Raw genomic sequence first — 21,352 nt, 5'->3', positions numbered from 1 at the left:
AAGGCAATCTACATAGAGGCAAATGAAAAACGTCACCAAATGCTAATTTTTCTACCTATAGTTATTGCAGTTACGACCATATTAATGTCATTAAATACATGTTTTTTCTGGGTGCTTGCTGCTAAAGCTTCACTAAAACTTCACAATTTACTTTTCTCCAGGGTGGTTCACAGTTTCATGCAGTTCTTTGACAAAAATCGAATAGGAATTATTTTGAACAGATTTTCAGAAGACATACTGTACATTGATGAAATAGTACCCTTAACGTTTTTTCTACTAATGGGTGTAAATAAGTTAATTTTATAAAGTGACTTATAATATTCCTGAATTTTAGTATTTTGCTGGAGCAGTTGGAATTATTATTCTCATTGCCACAGTTAATGCATCGTTCCTAATTCCATGTATTCTGATTAATGTATTCATGATTTTCATACAAATATTCTACTTAAAAATTGGAAATGCTTTAAAACGACTGGAATTTTTAAGTAAGCATAGCAACAAAAATTTTTAAAATGATAACTTCTAAAATCTTAGCACGAAGTCCTTTAATTGGCTACATCAATGCTACTTTAGACGGATTGACAACCATAAGGACCTCGAAAATTCAAGATACCTTGCGAAAAGAATTCGATCAACATCAAGATTTGCATACTTCCTGTTCTTACATGTACACATGCTGTGAGAAAGCATATCACGTTATGCTAGCAGCCGACCAAATTATTCTTCTTACTTTCGCAATTATCCTTTTTTTAGCAGTAGATGAGAGTAAATTGAAATCTTGAAACCCAAATGATACTAATTAACAATATTTTTTTAGAAATGACAGCAGGAAACGTTGGACTTGTTTTGTCGCAAATATTTAGTCTGACAACTTCAGAGCATTTCTTTTATCGTATGATCACTAGATTTGAGAATCAAATGATAACAGTAGAAAGAGTATTGGAGTACACTAAACAAAAGCAGGAAAGCAAAAATGGTTTAGTAATGGAACATTGGCCAAAGGAATGTGAAATACGATTCAAAGACGTGTACCTTTCTTACAACAGCGACCAAGACCATGTACTAAAACGTTTAAACTTCACCATCAGAAATAAAGAAAAGGTAGCCATCGTTGGCAGAACTGGTTCAGGGAAAACATCTTTAATTTCCACACTCGTCCGGCTTTATGATTTCGAAGGAAACATTTTTATTGACAACGTAGATATCAAAACACTTCCAGTGGATTTCCTTAGGTCAAAAATATCTGTAATTCCACAAGAACCTACTATATTTTCGGGAACGTTACGCGCAAATATTGATCCTACAGGAGAACATTCAGACGATGATATTTGGAAAGCTATTTCAACCGTAAATTTGTCACTCTTTGAAAATTTGGATGAGAAAGTTGAGATGAATTTAAGCATTTGTGAAAAGCAACTCATTTCTATGTGTCGAGCTCTCGTTCGGCGTAACAAAATCGTAATTTTTGACGAAATTAATGCCAGTGTCGATTCCGATACTGAAGCTTTGATGCAAAAAGTAATATCAGAAACTTTTGCTGAATATACAGTCATCGCAATTATGCACAAATTGCGTTACATTTTAGAATTTGACCTAGTATTAGTTGTAGATAAAGGTGTGATTATTGAGTCTGGTGATCCGTCTAGCTTACTGAAGAAAAAAAACAGCGTGCTTAGCAACTTGTTTAAGAGACAATGATATAATAAAATATATATAAAATATAAAACCAAAAATTGTGGAGCACTCAATGGTCTCATCATATGAATTTATTAATGTAAATTTGGTGAAGGATTAATACCACAATTGTATTCAGACGTTTTAAATAAATAATGTTTTTTATGTCTACTTTATGTCGTAATTACTACATAGTGCTTAACATAATAATATAAGTAAACTTTCTGATAGATACATTTTAAACGTCAATTACCTAAGATTTATGAGGATGCCTATCCTTTGTGTCAGTTGTAATTTATGACATACTGTGATTTTTGCGTAGTTGCATTTACTAACTACGATTGTTAATTCAAAAAGATTAATAGATTGATCAAAGTTGCTTATAATGTTTATAATGTGTCGTCTACACGAAAGTATTCAAGCGTTGTACAGATAAAATGATCACCCTGTATTCTTTCTAATAATCTTAAAAAAAAAAAAATTGAACTATTAGGCGTTTATCAAGTCCAGTTATACGAGGGTCGACAGCGAAAGTTAGCTCTTGCTTGTTAAAAACTAGGAAAACTTGTGAAAGAGAACATCTTCTGTAGAATTGTGAATAAGTTTACTTAAAAGGCGAAAACAAAATTAAAGAAGTTGTCATAAATGGGATCCATCCCCCGTATACATAAATTGACAAGTCTTTTCATGTTACCAAACACATTTATAGTGTAGCAGGAGTAATGCGAGCACACTCTTCGATAATTCTGTCTTTCAGTTCTTTGATGGTATGAATGGGAGTTTTAAAAATATGGTATTTAAAATATGAGAGTTTCAGTAAAGAGATGCCACTACCACGATGGAGTAAACGATTCGTTTTGTTTTATTAATTGTAAATAATAAAGAAAAAGGTTACTTTTAAAAAAATGCTATTTCAGTTTCTCTTGAAACCTACTTACTGGGTGATAATGGTTGGTTTACAACAACCTCAGTTTATGGCTAACGCCCCAACATGAAATGTCAAAATTACTACTACAATAAGTAAACTACTGAGAACGAAAAAAACGTAAAATAAAAAAGATGTATATGTATCTGTGGCATATATTTTTTATCTAGATACAGATATTTTGTGCCTAAAGTTGATTGTATCTATATACAGATAACAGATAACCAAATATCTACACCTGCCCAAAACTGTTAAATCCATATCACATTGTCTTGATATTTTTAAATTTCTAGGGTGAATCAAGGATCAAAGAAAATAATGTGTTTCGGGTTGCCGCTAACCAAAAATGGCATTGGTCATTTAGGCCGAATCACCTGTATGTATCAAGCTGACAGAAATTAAATTTCAAAGTTCTTATAGTCGAAGACAGTAAAAGTCGATATTGGGCGGAACTTGATAATATATATACATTGATAGTGTTATCAGTAGTAAATGGATACCAGTGGAAAATAGACCTAAAAGAAGCTTGTTAACTCCAATGCCAGTGTTAATTAAGACAACTAGTTACTTAAATGAAGTCTATAAGCAATGTAAGCATTGAGCGTCATTATCATGTGTATGTATACAACTGCTACCCGAGTTCATGAGTCACCTAGTCTTTTTTGCAATTTTTTTATTTTATTAGACTTCACTTCTAAACCAAAAGGTTAAAGCATTTTAGCATCAGTTTTGCAAACCAAAACAACTAATGGATTCACCAAAAACAAAGAAGATTACAATTAATAAAACACCGAAAAATGTTCACCCCAAGGAGAAGGCAAATTTCTTGTCTCACTTTTTATTCTGGTATACATTGTCCACCGATTTAGCTATATTGTAATAACTTCAAATTTTAGTTGGCAGTTAAAAACAATTTTAGATTGTTGGAGAAATGAAGTAACTGACGACAGCTTCATCACACCGATAAGAGATCATGAGACGCAACTATTGGGAGATCGACTGGAAGCACTATGGAATAAAGAAAATATTTCAAGAAAAAAACCGTCTTTTACCAGAACATTGGCACAATTTTTAGGTATCAAATATGTGCTTTTTGGATTGCTTTATTCTATAGCCGATACATTATCAGTGTAAGCATAAAATATACATATAGATCTTTTGCAAATACCTAGTGACGTAAAACATGACTCAAAACTAAAAATACAATTTCAGAAAAACTATCACAAAAACTAAAATTTAACGAATGTAGTACAGATGAGAATCAAATAATAAGAATTTTCCAACACCAGTTTGATATGGTACTTTGTGGGAAACTTAAAACGGAAGCGAACCGCAAAGTTTATCTAAAAATCATTTCGAAAAATAGGCTCTTATTTTGGTTATAAACAATTTGTGAACGGTGCGGGTTCTAGCAAATTAACACCACAACAATTAGATGCTGTCTGCATTATAAAAAAAAAACTGTTGTGATGATGATATTGTTACAAGCTCTTTCAATTTCTTGCCGTAGTTTCTCAACATAATTATTTAAGGAATAAACCTCTAAATCAACTAAATTCTTCAGCCCTCTCCGATTACAACCTGTAGGGAAAAGGCTAGTAACTATTGTGAAATGTGGTTGTCCATTACTCCGTTAGAATCTGCTCTCCATTAGGCTATAAATCAGGTTCCAAAATAAGATCAATATATATTTAAGCTGTCAAATTGACACAAACGAGTACAAGCATGATCAGTTACAACTAGTAAATTGTTGTGTAGACTACCACATTTTCCAAAACCCGAATCATATTTAAAACTGTTACAATAACCCTCAGTACAGACGTCACTAGCTGTAAATAAATGCATGTTGGTAAACGATTGTAAAAAACAATGTGTTCACTGAAAATACGGAGTATTGCAGGTTCCTTCAATCACTATGCATGAGTAAATTATTGGAATATTTCTCAGAAAACAAAAAACTTACAGCCAAAGAAGCATATATTTATGGAATGGCCGTTGTTTTATCTAGTTTCCTTCGAGTGATAAGTTTCCAGTTCCATTATTTGGAAACTTTCAGTACTGGTTTGAAAGTTCGTTCATCTTGCTCCTCTTTAATTTATAGAAAAATTATAACTTCGAAATTCGCTACTATTCAAAAAAATACCTTAGCACACACATTAAACTTGTTCTCTATCGACGTTGACAAATTTGAGACGGTTTTCTGTTATCTTCACCGCCTGTGGAGCGCTATTTTGAAAATGGTGGTAGCAACATTGTTGTTTCTTTCATTGTCTAGTTATGAAGGAGTCGTTGGAGTGGGAATAATAGTAATTTTTTCCCTTTCTCAATGTCAGTATAATTTTTTATCATTCTTCCGAACGTAACCTAGCTATATTTCAGATTTTTTTTTCACGAAAGCTGTTGCTGAAAGACAAAAAATGACCAGAGAAAGAGACAGTCGGTTACGAATAATGAACGATATTATTTTTAGAATGAGAGAAATCAAAATGTATGCTTTGGAGACGCCTTTCGCTAAACTCGTAAATAAACTTAGGAGGTTTTAATTTTTAAAATCAAGTCACTATTATCAACTGGATAAATTTTAGGTGTGAACTTATCCATATGAGAAAACTGAATCACATATGGAACGAAAACACTACAATTGCGACGTACCTTGACAAAATATCTATTTACGTGCTTATTTTACTTTTAACAACGACTGGTGCTCCTTTAAACCCACAATTGATTTTTATGTCTATAAACATATACAATTTACTTAAAACATCGGTGCAACATTCAAATATTGCTGTTAATTTAATGTCAGATTTGAAAGTGTGTATAACCCGTATTGAAACATTTTTGCTTTCGGATCATGAATCAACAGCTGACACACAAAAAATAGAAGGTATACCATCTTGTAAAATATATGCTCATAATTTAACAGCTAAATGGAACCCATCACAAGAGGCGGCGATAAAAAACGTTGATTTTATACTTGGTTGTGGTCAGTTAGTTGCACTTACCGGAGACACAGGGAGTGGAAAGTCTTCTTTACTTCAAGCTATATTGCAAGAATTGCTTATAGTCGATGGAAATCTATCCCGGGATGGTTTGATATCTTATGCATCACAAAATCCATGGGTGTTCTCGGCAACCATCCAAGAAAACATTATATTTAATGAAACCTTTAACCAGAACAAGTATTTGAATGTTCTTAAAATTTGCGCTTTAGAATATGACATATCTCTTTTTTCCCATGGAGACAAAACATTGGTGGGAGAAAGAGGAAATATGTTGAGTGGAGGCCAAAAAGCCAGAATTAACTTGGCACGAGCTATATACAAAGATGCAGACATCTACCTTTTGGATAACCCTCTAGCGGCGATGGATGTATCAGTCGCTCAACAAATTTTTACTCAATGTATTTTGAAATATCTAAAAACCAAAAGTGTTGTACTAATAACACACAATTTAAAATTTCTCAATTATTCCGACAAAGTATATGTTCTAGAAGATGGGAGGGTAATGTTTTCCGGAAAATATGAAACATTAGAAGATTTACCAAATAACGTACAAGAAAAGAATAATGAAACACTGACAAAACTTTCAGCGAAAAGTTATAAAGCCCAAAATGAAACTAAAGAACACAAAGGTAGCGATAAAGTAAACACATATACAACATATTTATTTGCAAATGAAAGCAAGTTCTTCGTCTTTCTTCAGCTCCTCCTTTTCATTTTAACTCAAGTTTTTATAAACGGTTCAGACACGTTCTTGTCTTTCTGGATCAACCTGAGGCAAAATCCTTCTAATTTTAACACAACACTACTACAATACTTTTCCGACGTTAAATGTTTGTACATTTACAGTGGATTTATTCTAATAATGGTATTTTTGTTTCACATGGGTTCTTTAAACTTTGTAGATTGCTGTAATAAGTGCTCCGCTAAGTTACACGATACGTTGTTTAACAAACTTCTACATGGGACTATGAGGTTTTTCGACAACCATGCATCTGGTCGAATTATTAATAGAATTTCCAATGATATAAGTACAATCGATGAGATCATCCCCCAATACATGTATCAAGGTGCAAGACAAGTTTGTTCTGTGTTAGGTGTTTATATTGTTGTCAATGCAGTAAATTATTACATGATTGTACCAACATTGGTTTTGTTGATAATTTTTTATTACTATGTGCAAGCTTTCCGACCAGTACTTAACAAACTGAAGAGAATCGCCGCCACACGTAAACTTATAGCAAAGATCAGGACTACATCTTCCACCGATTTCATTTTTTTAGGTAAGAGCCCTATTTATACTCACGTGGTAGCTACCATTGACGGATTGACAACCATCAGAGTTTCAGAAGCCCAAAAACACTCCTTGTCAAAATTTGAACGCTATCAAGATTCTTATAACTCGATTAGGTATCTACATCAAGCTCTCCACAGTTCTTATGCTTTTTGGACAGATTTCACTTGCATGTTATATGTAGCCGTTGTTATATTCTTTCTAATAATCTTCAAGAAAAGCAAGTAATTAGGGATCTACATCGACGGTACCCTTACGCTCGTTTTTTAGGTGATATGGTAGGAAACGTTGGTTTATCCATTACACAATCGCTCTTATTGATTTCGACAATACAGTACATGATCAAGATCTATAGTGATCTTGATTCACGGATGACTTCAGTTGAGAGAGTTGCGGAATATGGTGACCTAACAGTTGAAGACATTAATAAAAATGAAATTAATCCTCCTACCACATGGCCTGCAAACGGCAAAATACTATTTCAATCAGTCTCCATGCGATATTCTCCAGAAAAACCGTTTATCCTCAGAAACATCGATGTGGAATTTCAAGCTGGTGAAAAAATAGGAATCGTTGGAAGAACTGGCGCTGGAAAATCATCTTTGATAAATGCACTCTTTCACCTGTACGAATACGAAGGAACAATATTAATAGACAACGTCGATGTAAAAATGGTTCCTCTTAGCACTCTGAGATCTCGAATAGCAACTGTTTCTCAAGATCCTGTTCTTTTCTCAGGTACCATGCGCGAAAATTTAGATCCTTTCAAAGAATTCACGGACTGTCAGTTATGGAGTGTTCTAGAAGAAGTAAATCTAAAACAGATTGTTTCAAATTTACCCTCTGGTTTGAGCAGTTCTCTTTCGGAAACCGGTGTCAATTTTAGTACTGGACAGAAACAACTAATGTGTTTAGCTAGAGCTATTTTGAAAGAATGTACAATTATTGTTCTTGACGAAGCAACTGCCTTTCTTGACTTAGACACCGACAAATTAATTCAAGCTACAATTCAGAAGAGATTTCATAAGGCAACGATTTTAAGAATTGCACATAGATTGGACAATGTGATGAATTCGGACAAGATATTGGTTTTAGATGATGGTTGTGTTGTGGAATTTGGCGCCCCGAATGGACTTCTACAAAACATGAATGGTTATTTTTACAAATACGTTCATGAATATGAAAATTCTTCATTAAATATTCAAACCTATATTTGAAAATTATTTAAAAAATATTTAGAAACTTTTTTTTGCATTTTATGTTATACTTAAGTTGAATTGACGTGGAATTTTTGTAAATTAAAGTTTGTAATTATTATTTATCATATTATGGATAGAGGGCATTAACATGGGAATTGGTTTTTATTTCATTGTATCTCCCCAGATCACTTTAATGCTAGTACTGAGTGATGGCCGATAGACCAGTATTTTTTTCAAATCGTTGCATTGAAATTATATTTTGAAATTCGCGCCCAAGCCGGTTTGTCGCCAAATGTTCCGTCGCACTGTCGAAGTTCGGCGATCGCGACTTTGGATTAATCACGCAAAATCCAAATGTCAAAGCGAAATTAGAAATTATTCTCAAAAATCAACGAACAAAAAAAAATTCGTCATAGTGCGCGACCCCAAGAAAAAATTCCAACATTACAGGAAAATACTAGTTCAAATAAACAACATTTATGCAAGCTGTATGACTGGAGATTTGGTCCTGCATGTAAAAGATCTGCTGCAGATGCCACACCCTTCGAGTCCCAGGAAGTATTTGCTGAGCTAGCATATTGTCCTACTTCTGTGCATTCAATCCAGATTCGATGAAAAAAGATGCAATGACATGATCTCCTAGAAGTCCCAGTCACACACTGACAGTTGTACGCCTTTGATAACGATGGCCATGGACCACGTGAGGGTTGTGTATTGCTCAAAAACTCTCCATCAGCCTAGCGTTCCTTCGTAAAATTCCATACGTGAGAAGTAGTCCTCAGGCCTCAATTTTTTGTCATGATGCTTTTTGAAACTCTTCTATCCCATCTGTTTAAGATCCCTTGAAAACGTCGTGCCCACCTGATTTTATTTACGTTTTATCACCTTTGAAAATAAATGTACCTTTGTTTTATGAAATATTTTTATTTTTGTTGTTGTTAACACAATAAAGAAATAAAACAGTAATACAAAAGTTTCTAAATTCCAAAACACATTCGTAATAGAGAAAAATATTTCAAGTCAATTTTATACATTTCTCTCTCAAAAATTTCTTGTAACGAAGTTGCTTCCAGATGGCAAAAATCCCATTCCTGCTTAGCAACTGTAAAATCAATTGACTTTCAATCTTTAGTAAGTCAAAAAAAAAGTGTGAAATTTACCCAAATTGCCTACTAATTGAATTAACCGCAAGCCTCTCGCTTTTTCATCTAATCGCAGTAGAACATGGCATAACCTATTAAAATATTTTGTGCAGTGTGTGCATCTATTCCGTTTAAATTGACTTACAATAATCGTCATTTTGGTTAAAATAATTCAATTTGAGTCGTTCAGTGATTACTGAGTGGGGCATCACGAGTACATTCCTAGCTTGACGGGCTCCCAGGACATGTCACAATGCTGCCGATGGGGTTTTGAGGAAGACCAGCTGCTCGAAGTCTTCATCTCGAGCTTTTTGGATACGGCCTGAGTGTAGTTCGAGATGGCTGCTTTGACGGGGTCGCGCACTATGACGAATTTGTGCATTTATTCCGTTTAATTTGTCCTACAATAATCATCACACTGGATAAAATAATTCAGTTTGAGTTGTTCGTTGATTTCTGAGAATAATTTCTAATTTCACTTTGACATTTGGATTTTGTATGGTTAATCCAAAGACGCGATCGCCGAACTTCGACAGTGCGACGGAACATTTCGCGACAAATCGGCTCGGGCGCGAATTTCAGAATACGATTTTTAAAACCTTTTTACAGTAAATCAGCGCGATGCAACGATTTGAAAAAAATACTGGCCGATAGCCCTCTTCGACCTCCACAAAGGCATCACTCAATAATTGCTTCAAAGTGACCTGGGGAAATATTATAAAATAAAAACCAATTCCCATGTGATGTACTGAAAGCAATAAGTAAACTTAAAAATAGTAGTGTCGCTGGCATTGATCAAGTTCCTAGTTATCTTATTAAGGATTGTTCTGGTGTTTTAATTTACCCTTTAATCTACATCTTCAACTTAATTGTAAAAACCTCTTATTTTCCTGACTTATGGAAAACGTCCAAAATTATACCTGTTTTTAAACCTTAACAAATCTCACATGTATGTCGCAAATTATATCAGATACCTACGCTAGATACCAGAGGCCAGCTTAATGTGGTTTACTTTGATTTTTCAAAGGCATTTGATAAGGTGAGTAATAAAATCCTGCTTCAAAAATTATCGAATTTCGGTTTTACCAATGGACTAACTATCCTTTCGCATCTTATTTATGCAATCGTAATAACTTTGTCTTAATCAATGGCTACAGGTCTAATGAATATATTTCAACCTCTGGTGTGCCGCAAGGCTCCACATTAGGGCCATTGATACTTTTAATTTATATTAATGACATTGTTAACCAAATTAAGCATTCTGGAATACTAATTTATGCAGATGATGTAAAGCTATATCGCAAAATTGACAAAATTGAGGATTGTCTGCTACTTCAAAATGATATTAATAATTTACATAGGTGGTCTGAATGTAATGAGTTGATATTAAATAATGACAAGTGTAAATCGGTTTTACATACACTAAAGGTCAATGCATGAGTTTGTTTATTACATTAATAATGACATTATAGAAAAATGTAGTTCCATTAAGGATCTAGGTGTGTTGTACGATTCGCAATTTAATTTCAAGGAACATGTAAATATGTTAATTTCAAGTTCAAAAAAAATGTTGGGTTTATTGTACGCAATTGTAAGGATTTTACCAATGCCGCAACATTAAAAGTAATATTTTTTGCGTTGATTCGATCAAAGTAGGAATATTGCACCCTGGCATGGTTTCCGTACTACAACGTTCAAATTTTATCATTAGAGAACATACAAAGGCAATTTTTGAAGTATTTATACTACGAAGAAGAAAAATGTTGGGTGGTGAGGAACTATCCCCAAAAATTATTGTTAGAACAATTTAAAGTTTGTTCACTTGTTAATAGGCGTATTGTGAATGCCATTATATTTCTTTACAAGCTAGTTAACAATATGCTTGATTGCAAGGAGTTGGTAAGTGTTCTTAAATTTTATGTTCGTAGAATTAATAATAGGTATACCGTCACATTATACTGCAATACTCCAAGGACAAATATTGGCAGGAAGGCTCCCATATATATAATAAATTATTATTTAAGTTAAGTAGAACGGGAATGTGAAGTCGACCTATTTAACTGCAGCTTAAGTAAATTAAAATCAACAGTTTCAAATATACTTAATTAGGGTTGGCCTTTCTGGCAGTGCCAAGTTTCATAACATTTAGTTTAGGATTGGATTCGTAAGTGATTTATTGTTGTAATTAGATACTGGATCTGAAATGTCATTATTAATATATAGCTTAATTGGTGCATAATTAGAATTATTTAAGTTAACAATAATTAAGTATTATACAAATCAGTCATTTTAAAATGAATTAGTTATTTAATTTTTTTATTTTAATTTTGATTAGAGTAAGTTTGTTTGTGTATTGTCATTGTCTTATAATTGGAACCTTGTTTTGTTGGACAATAAACGATATTAATGTTAATTCCCTATATCCAGACTTGAATGCGGCACTCTATATGAATATGCATGCATACAAAAATACCAGTTAAAATTTCAAAATTAATATACCTAATAACAATAACTAAAAAGAAAAACTCTAGATAAAAGAGTAAAATAGCTAGAAAAACACATCCAGACTTGGATGCGGTACCCTATATACCGGCTGTCTGGAAAAAATAATAAAAAAATTCTTTATAATGTAGATTACCAAAAACACGTGGTTTTATAAAAGGAAAATTGGCAACACTGTACACACCTAATGCGTGAATATCTCCGGCTTACTTTCTGGTTTCTTAGTAACGATGGTGACTGAAATCCACCTTCGCTTTATATCAGGCTAACATTGTTGTCAAACGGAATTTTTTCAAATTATTACAAAAACAACACAGCCATACCTTTGTGCATTCCAACTGAAATGGTAATTAAACATGGTTATGGGCGAGAAAAATATTAACTAAAAGTTTTACTACTAGTGTTATATAGTTAAGTCACAGATTACGGATACCAGATAGTTCACTCAGCTGTCGGCACTTTGAAGTCGGTGTCCCGAGATTTCAAGCGGTATTCACGCTACTACGCACGCTCTACCAAAATTGGTTCGCAAGCTTTGAATTTAAAAGCGCGGCGGTCAGAGAAAAATTACAGCGATGATGCAAGGGATGAGGTTCCAAGTGAAGAAAAAACGAACAAAATACTTATTTGCCTTACACAAAATGATTTATGATTATTACAAACGCTTAATATTTCACAATTTCCTCTGAAAAGAATTGCGGACACATGCATCGGCATTAAAAAATTTTAGAGCGTAAAAAACACGTATTCTCGAATATAGTGCTAACAAGAAAGTGGTGTTAAAATTTTTGCATGGTGAATAAACGTAACCTCTTTAACTATACGGCTTAAAGGGTTACCGAAAGTTAGACGAATTGGAGGGAATAGTTAATGAAATTTGCTGCGCTTGCCTTTCTGAACTTTGTTGTTACAGTTTTCTAATCTACTCGTCTTTATAGTGATTTTCGATTTTTGGTGGTTATTTAAGACTGAAACGAGTTTAAAGGAAAAGAAGGGAAAATGTTTTATTCTCTTAGTCATTTACAAAATCAGGCATTATAGACAAGATATATTTACTAAATGATACTATAATACAGTTTAATGCAGGTAGGTATTTATTTAACTAATTTTCTGATTATTTTAAAACTTTTAAAAAATCCCTTCGTAACCAAAAAACGTAGAAATTAATCCTTGTAATGTTATTTATTCCCTGAATTATTACCTAAACTTTTATTCTTATATCTGCTTCATTGTAATTTTATTTTGCGTGTTAATCTGTCGAACCAGTTTCAAAGAGATTTAAAAGTGCTGAGCCAATTTTAGTGTCATGCGCACGGAAAATTTGCGGACAGTTACGCCCACAAGTGAACCATCTGGTATCCGTAATCTGTGGTTAAGTTTAAGTTAGGCAACCCAATGTACAAAAGTGTAAATAAGTTAGAAGATGAATAAACGGGCAGTCGAAGCTGAGCCATCTTGTGTGCAACACCTGCACCACCCTGCTCCTACCAGACAAGACATAACATGGCGCAGTCGAATACAAAAAGTGAATAAATGAAGTGAAAGTCAAATAAGTGATTAATAAGTAAAAGCAATAATGGAGACAAAACCCATCCCAGCGATGGAAATGAACGGGAATTTAGCAGCCAATTGGAAAGCGTGGAAGCAGCGATATGAAATATACACTATCGCATCGGAGTCAGATAAAAAATCAGAAAAAATCCAGTGTGCACAACTTCTACACTTGCTAGGGGACGAAGCTATCGATATTTACAACACATTTGATTTTGCCGAATCAGAAAAGGACAAAATTGAAACTCTGAAAAAAAATTTGATAGTCACTTCATCCCGAAGAAGAGCTTAGTATACGAGAGATATAAGTTTTTCACAATAAGACAGAAGGAGGAGTCAATAGAAGAGTTCATTACATTGCTCAAAAATAAAGCCAAACAATGTGAGCTTGGAACACTCCAAGAAGAATTAACAACGTTAATGTTAATAGTAGGAATTAAAGATGACCCGACAAGAGAGAAGCTACTCCACAAAAGTGGATTGAAATTAGAAACGGCGATAGAAATGTGTATAGTGACTGAAAATTCAAGGAAACAGCTGCAGGAAATGCAAACAGGAACAAGTAGTCAGGCAGGAGAGATCGACGCGATAAATAGAGAAAACTCAAACAAGAACAAACAGGCATCGAGTCGTGCGAATCCAAGGTCAATGGCGTTCGAGGCAAAACATAAGACGTCGCAGGTGTCCAACAACAACAAAAAATCTTTGAGACAACTGTATCAAGGTAGGCCCAAGGTAATTCAACATTGTACCCGCTGCGGTTTCTCACATAAAATCAACGAATGTCCAGCATATGGCAAATTATGTCATAAATGCAACAAAATAGGTCATTTCAAGAATTTATGTAAAAAGAAGACACATAGCAGTAAAATTCAAACATTGAGTATTGAAACTATTGAAAATCACAATGCAGTAAATAAAAAATGTCTAGTCAAATTAAAAATTAGGAATCAAGTTGTATCATTTAAGTTAGATACAGGCGCTACTGTTAATGTTTTACCATTTTCTACTTTTAAGAACTTAGGCTTCAGTTACAACAACATTCAGAAATGCAATGATGTCAAATTAACAACATTTACAGGTCAAAGAATTCCCATTCTCGGAGTTTGCATTTTGAAAGTTGTAGTAAATGATAAAGAACATGAGCTTAAATTTTATGTAGATAAGAGCAATAGTGGAAGCATAATCGGTTTGGACTCTGGTATTCATCTTGGTTTGATTAGTCTAAAAGATAACATAGATGAAATAAAAATCAAAAGAAATGAATGTGAGTATCACCCAATAATAAAAAAATATAAAGATGTGTTTGAAGGTATTGGCAAATTAAAAAATTCCTATAGGATCAAAATCAAACAAAATGCACTGCCAGTAATTCAACCTGTGCGCAGTGTACCGATTCCTCTTGAACATGAATTCGAAAAATGCATTCAAAATTTGGTAGATTTAGATATTATCGAAAGAGCAACAGGCCCTTCTGAATGGGTTAGTTCATTTGTTCTTACAAAAAAATCGGATAATACTTTAAGGTTATGTTTGGACCCACGAGAACTAAATAAAGTCATAATTTCCCAGCCATACAAATTACCTAGAATCGATGAAATCAGCGCGAAATTAAATAAATCAAAATATTTTACGACATTAGACGCTACCAGTGCATTCTGGAACGTCTCTCTAGACGAAGAATCCAGCAAATTGTGCACGTTTGGCACGCCACTGGGAAGATATAGATTTAAAAGACTTCCCTATGGAATTAAAACGGCTAGTGAAGTATTCCAGGAATATTTTCAAGAAATTTTTAATATAAAAGGAGTTGAAGTTTACATAGACGACATTCTGATTCATGCAGAAACAAAAAAAGAACATGACAAAATTTTGGAAAAAGTATTAGCTCTTGCAAAACGACACAATGTAAAATTTAGGAAAGAAAAATGTAAATTTGGACTAAATGAAATTACATATCTGGGCTACAAATTCACAGCTAAAGGTGTACACATTGATGAGGACAAAATTAAGGCAGTGAAAGAGATTCCAATTCCTCAAGACAAAAAAGAACTTCAAAGGTTTCTTGGTCTTATAACTTACGTAGGTAAATTCGTAAATAATTTATCGGAAAAGACTTATCCATTAAGACAATTAATTAAAGATGGTAATGAATTTATTTGGGACACACCACAGGCTGAAGCCTTCGAGGATCTTAAAAATATAATAACAAATTCGCCCATATTAAGTTACTTTGACACTCAAAAGCCAGTAACAATCTCTGTTGATGCATCAAAAAATGGACTTGGAGCAGTTTTACTCCAGGATAATAAACTATGTGCTTATGCATCGAGAGCCATGACAGAGACACAACAGAGGTATGCACAGATAGAAAAAGAGTTACTTGCAATTTGCTTTGGAGTCAATAAATTCCACCAATTTATATATGGAAACAGGTTCACAGTTGAAACGGACCATAAGCCCCTAATATCAATATTTAAAAAACCATTAAATTCGTGCCCAGCACGCCTACAGAAAATGCTATTGACACTGCAAAAATATGATATAAATTTAATTTACAAACCAGGTAAAGAGCTAGTAATTGCAGATAACTTATCTCGTTCCAATCCAGAATCAACGTATGATGACAAATTAGACTTAGAACATCAAGTATGTTTAATAGAAAAAAATATTTCAATCACAAATGAAAAACTTGATCAAATGGTTCAAGAAACAAAAAAAGATCAGGAGCTAAGATTGTTAAGAAGTTTCACAAATAATGGTTGGCCAAGTAGTACAAATAAATTAAAATATGAACTGAAGTCTTTTTATAAATTAAGAGCTGAGATAAGTGAGGGCAGAAACGGATTATTATATATGGGACAACGTTTAATCATTCCAAAAACTCTCAGAAATGATATTCTAAAAAATATTCACACAGGCCATTTGGGCATACAAAAGTGCATTGAGAGATGTCAAAACGCGATTTATTGGCCCGGAATAACAAATGATATAGAAATTTATGTGCGCAAGTGTCACATTTGCAATAAATACGCAAGATCAAATCAAAGAGATGCAATGAAGCCACACAACATTATCAAAAAACCATGGCAAAAACTAGGCCTTGATATATTTAACATAAAAAATGAAATTTATTTATTAGTAATCGACTACTATTCAAAATACCCAGAGGTAGTAAACCTAAACAAAAATATGACCTCCAGAAATGTCATATCCAAATTAAAAGAAATTTTTGCACGCCACGGTATTCCGAAAATAGTGATAAGCGACAGCGGAACACAACTTAAAAGCAAAGAATATGAACAATTTGCAAAGTTATGGAATTTCACAATAACAAATTCTAGTCCGTATCACCAACAATCGAATGGACAAGCAGAGCGGACAATTCAAACTATAAAAACAATTATGAAGAAATCCATGGAAGATGGAACAGACCATAACTTAGCATTATTATCTTTTAGAAACACCCCTGTTCTCAATTCATTTACTCCAGCCCAGATTCTAATGAGTAGACACCTAAGAGAAAATTTGCCAGTATTGGAAAACAAATTAGAACCCAAAGTAATTAATAAATCAATTTATCATTCTAAACTTGAAAACCACAAGGTTAAAAGTCAATACTATTACAACAGAAATGCGAAACTAAACCAACATGAATATTGTCCAAATACCACGATTAGATTTCAAGAAAAGCCTAAAAGTACGTGGCAACTAGGTAAAATTGTACAAAAAATCAGACCACGTACGTATAAAATAAGAAAGGGTGATGGGAAATATGTAGTCAGAAATTCTTATTACATAAAACCAACAATTGAAAATGTAGATTTCCCTGATCCTGAAAATGATTGTAAACCATATACGACAGACGAGTACGTATACTCCCATGATGAAAGCAAAATTGTAAACAGTAGTGTTAGCAATAACAGTGACAGTGATGATAACAGTGATAGTTCGAATGCGGAAATGCAAGAAGAAAGTGTTGTGTGCGGACAAAGCAGAGAGGTTAATGTTGAACCACTACAGCGCCCAAAACGCACTGTAACTCTGCCAGCGAAATTCAAAGAGTTTGTAGTAGAATCTTAAGTAGTATAAGTAAGAAAAGAAATCATGCTTTTGTTTAGTTTATTTAAAAAGAAAGGAGATGTTATATAGTTAAGTTTAAGTTAGGCAACCCAATGTACAAAAGTGTAAATAGGTTAGAAGATGAATAAACGGGCAGTCGAAGCTGAACCATCTTGTGTGCAACACCTGCACCACCCTGCTCCTACCAGACAAGACATAACAACTAGTTATTCTGATAATGAATGAGTTGTTTAGTTGTTAAATGTAGCAAAAGAACCAATTTTAAAATCATTATAACTCCACCAAAATGTGAGAAGGATTTTTTTTACTATTTTTCCCAGACTCACCACTTGATTGTTAAGAGCGTGGCGGAGAGTTAATCCACCATTTTCAGACACCCGGTATATCTACAAGTGTTATAAGCACTTTCGCTTAATCAATCACCTTCTGTTTTTTCTTGTTAATCATCTGAATTTGTGAAAAAGTGAAAATTGAAGAAAAATTCTCGTTTTGAGCATGCAAAACTGAACTTAATAAATTATAACTTTCGTTCTGACAATAACTTTTTTCATTTGGCATCTTATATATTCAAATGAAGAGAAAGAAACTGAATACATTTTAAAAGTAACGAGCACAAGTGATTAAAGGAATAAAAGGCCATCAAATGAACAATTATATGGGCGGACAATTTAACTCATTGAAGTAAATAATAAAGTCTAAAATCTGTTACATAATGTCGTCCGTATGGAAAATTTTGACCTCCTGGATACACAATGGTAAACAGTTCTTATCAAATTTTTTCATATATTTTCCACACACTAGGATAATTAGACCGTACGTTACGTTTATCATTAAAGTGTTTTGTTCAACTATTTATATCTTGATTACCTTCTTTTACTACAAAAACTTTTGTAATAGGTTGAAACACTATATCCCACATGAGCATGAGTCTACATTTTTATTTAAATACTATTCCCACACTCGTGAATAACTTTACTTCAGGATAAATAGTGCTATTAAACAGTATACTTTTGAAACGGTACTAACTAGTGAAAGTATTATATACAAAACTTTAATGGACTACTACAACCCAAACAAGCAATCCACTAATCCGGAGAAAAACAGCAACTGGTTCTCGTATTTATTCTCTATGTTAGTAAAAATCAAGTCGAAAAAAACTTAGACAATTAGAGTATATTTAAATTTTAGATATACTAAGGATATTTTCATCAAGGGTTACAGAACAGACCTGACTCAAAATGATATATATGAAGTGCTTCCAGAGCATAAGTCAGAAACATTAGGAGATAAATTGGAAAATGAGTGGAACATACAAATTGATGAAAATAAGACATCTATACCTAGACTTCTTTGGAAATATTTTGGCAGACAATATATCTTAATATTAATCAGCTTGGTCATTCCAGTGACACTGACGTATTTACTACAACGTATTGAGAATTTCACCTCTGTTTTAATTATTTGTTTAGGTTGACGCAACCAAAGATACTAAAAAAATTCATTTCATATTTTACACCAGGACACAATAACCTAAGTAGAACTGATGCGAGCTTGTACGGAGTATTGTTGATTGCAGTGATGCTTACCAAACGTGTCTACCAATTCAACTTTCAACTAAGGGTTACAGAATTTGGTATTAAACTGCGTACTGGATTCACATCTTTAATCTACAGGCAAGTTTTGAAAATTAACCCAACACTGGTTGAAAGTGGCAAGATGATTAATCTGATAACAAGAGATGTGAGTGAATTTGAAGAAGCCATATATGAAATAACCAATATAATAAGAACGCTATCTGACCTTGTGGCAACATGTTACGTCCTCTATTCAGAAATTGGATGGCTATTTCTCATATTCCCCACAATAATTGTTATTAGCATGTTCGTCAACAGTAAGTAGGCAAAAACTAAAATAATCATTTAGCCTTTAAATTTTTTTCAGCATGTATAGCAGTTTTAGTGCGTAAATTTAAATTGAAGTCTTTGAAGAAAACTGATGGAAGATATCAAATAATAAAAGAAGCATTAAGTGCAATAAAAGTCATCAAAATGAACCTTTGGGAAGAAATTTATGAAAAGAAAATTGCTAAAATCAGGCGGTAAGGACGTAAACAAATTACTAATTGTATGTATGTTTTTCTCTTTCTTTATTTATAGCGAAGAAATTTATTTTATACGCAACGTAAATATACTGCTTTTTCTCCAGTTAGTCCTTTCTGAATCAATTCATAATGCGTCGTGGTACATAATTGTGGCAATATCCATATTGTTTAAGATCCAGTCAAACGCCGAGACATTACTTGTTATAATGAACAGTCTAAATTTTATTTCTTTTGCCTTAAAAGCCAATTTTCCAAGAGCGATACATGAAATAGCTACAGTGATTGCTGTATTTAAACGAATTGGACAAACACTCCGAATTAAGAGTGAAGAATCGTACGTGGAAGACAATAACCCTTCACCAAGAATTAAAATGAATTTAAAAATTCACACTGGACATAGCCATAACCTAATAACTTTGAAAAAGTGTGATATTGTTCGAGGAATAACAGCAGTAACAGGACCTATTGGAAGTGGTAAAAGTCTTGTATTAAAAGTCCTCATAAAAGAATACAAAAATGTTGAAGGCGATTTAGAAGTCGTCGGTAGCATTTCTTACGCATCACAAGAACCCTGGCTTTTTCCATCAACCATCAAACACAACATCTTATTTGGAAGTAGTTACGACGAAAATCGTTACTTAGAGGTTTTACGAGTTTGTGCTCTACTTGAAGAATTACGACTTTTAACTGATGGTGATTCTTCTATTGTAACTGACGGAGGAGCTAATCTAAGTAAAGGACAAAAAGCTAGAATAAATTTAGCAAGAGCTGTTTATAAAGACCGTGATATATATTTATTAGATGACTGTCTGGCTAGTTTGGATGCGATTGTAGCAGATTTTGTATTTGAGCAATGTATTAAAAGATTTCTGAAAGACAAAATAGTGATCTTGGCTACTTCATCCATAAAATACGGTAATAGGTCAGATAACGTCATAACAATGAAAAATGGTACAATGCAAAATTCCCACCCTATCAACAGTGAAATCCCAAAAAATGCGGACACAAAAAGTCTAAAAGACATTGCAGGATATCAAGCAAAGGGCGAAAAAAATGAGTCATATGCGGAAGAAAACTTTAACAATGACACCCCATTGATTACAAAGACCAAAGAGACCAGAGAACTCTACACAGAAACAAAAGTACAAGGAAAAGTACACTTCAATGTTTATAAAAAATATATTGAAGTAAATGGAGGCATCGTCAAAATTGTTTTAGTCTTAGTTATCACTGGGCTAATTCAGTTTTTGAAAAGTTTAATCAATAAAATGGAATCCGTTTGGTAAGACTAAAAGTTGATAATTTCCTCTCATTGACAAGTACTTGTAGGATAAATGCAGAACAAGTATTGTTTAGCAATGCCACAGACAAAGAAATTTATATTGAGGCAAATCAAAAACGTCACCAAATGTTAATTGTTCTACCTATAATTATTTCAACTACGACCATATTAATGCTATTAAATACATGTTTTTTCTGGGTGCTTGCTGCCAAAGCTTCTCGAAAGCTTCACAATTTACTTTTCTCTAATGTGGTTCGTAGTTTCATGCAATTCTTTGACAAAAATCGAATAGGAATTATTTTGAATAGATTTTCAGAAGATATACTGTACATTGATGAAATAGTACCCTCGACGTTTTTTCAACTAATTGGTGTAAATAGGTTAATTTTATAAAGTGGCTATTATAAATATTCCTGAATTTTAGCAATTTGTCGGAATAGTTGGAGTTATTATCTTAATAGCTACAATTAATGCTACATTCCTAATTCCTTGTGTTCTGATTAATATATTCCTGGTTTTCGTACTAATGTGCTACTTAAAAATTGGTAATGCTTTAAAGCGACTCGAATTCTTAAGTAAGCGTAATTATAATTTTTTTTT

General features: G+C 33.2%; 1 protein-coding gene across 1 annotated transcript; it reads left to right on the top strand.

Moving 5' to 3' along the window:
* The first annotated feature begins 2,512 nt into the window (after positions 1-2,512).
* On the top strand, positions 2,513-8,845 carry LOC135138478 (probable multidrug resistance-associated protein lethal(2)03659). The gene is made up of 10 exons (XM_064068452.1): positions 2,513-2,517; positions 4,500-4,660; positions 5,811-5,999; positions 6,078-6,241; positions 6,302-6,431; positions 6,504-6,827; positions 6,882-7,112; positions 7,163-8,044; positions 8,624-8,682; positions 8,735-8,845. The coding sequence occupies exons 1-10, from the start codon at positions 2,513-2,515 to the stop codon at positions 8,843-8,845; spliced, it is 2,256 nt and encodes a 751-aa protein (XP_063924522.1).
* Positions 8,846-21,352: the final 12,507 nt, after the last annotated feature.

The sequence above is a fragment of the Zophobas morio genome, unplaced genomic scaffold (genome assembly GCF_036711695.1).
Source record: "Zophobas morio isolate AGI-343-1 ecotype UQ-CSIRO unplaced genomic scaffold, CSIRO_AGI_Zmor_V1 ptg000030l, whole genome shotgun sequence".
In the NCBI taxonomy this organism is placed as follows: Eukaryota; Metazoa; Arthropoda; class Insecta; order Coleoptera; family Tenebrionidae; genus Zophobas; species Zophobas morio.
This window is presented reverse-complemented; position numbering and strand designations above follow the sequence as displayed.

Bases quoted from the DNA above. Each gene is read 5' to 3' on its own strand.
- LOC135138478 (XM_064068452.1), top strand. The intron at 6,000-6,077 runs GTATTTTGAAAT...ATTCCGACAAAG, and splicing joins TCAACAAATTTTTACTCAAT to TATATGTTCTAGAAGATGGG. The intron at 7,113-7,162 runs GCAAGTAATTAG...CTCGTTTTTTAG, and splicing joins TCTAATAATCTTCAAGAAAA to GTGATATGGTAGGAAACGTT.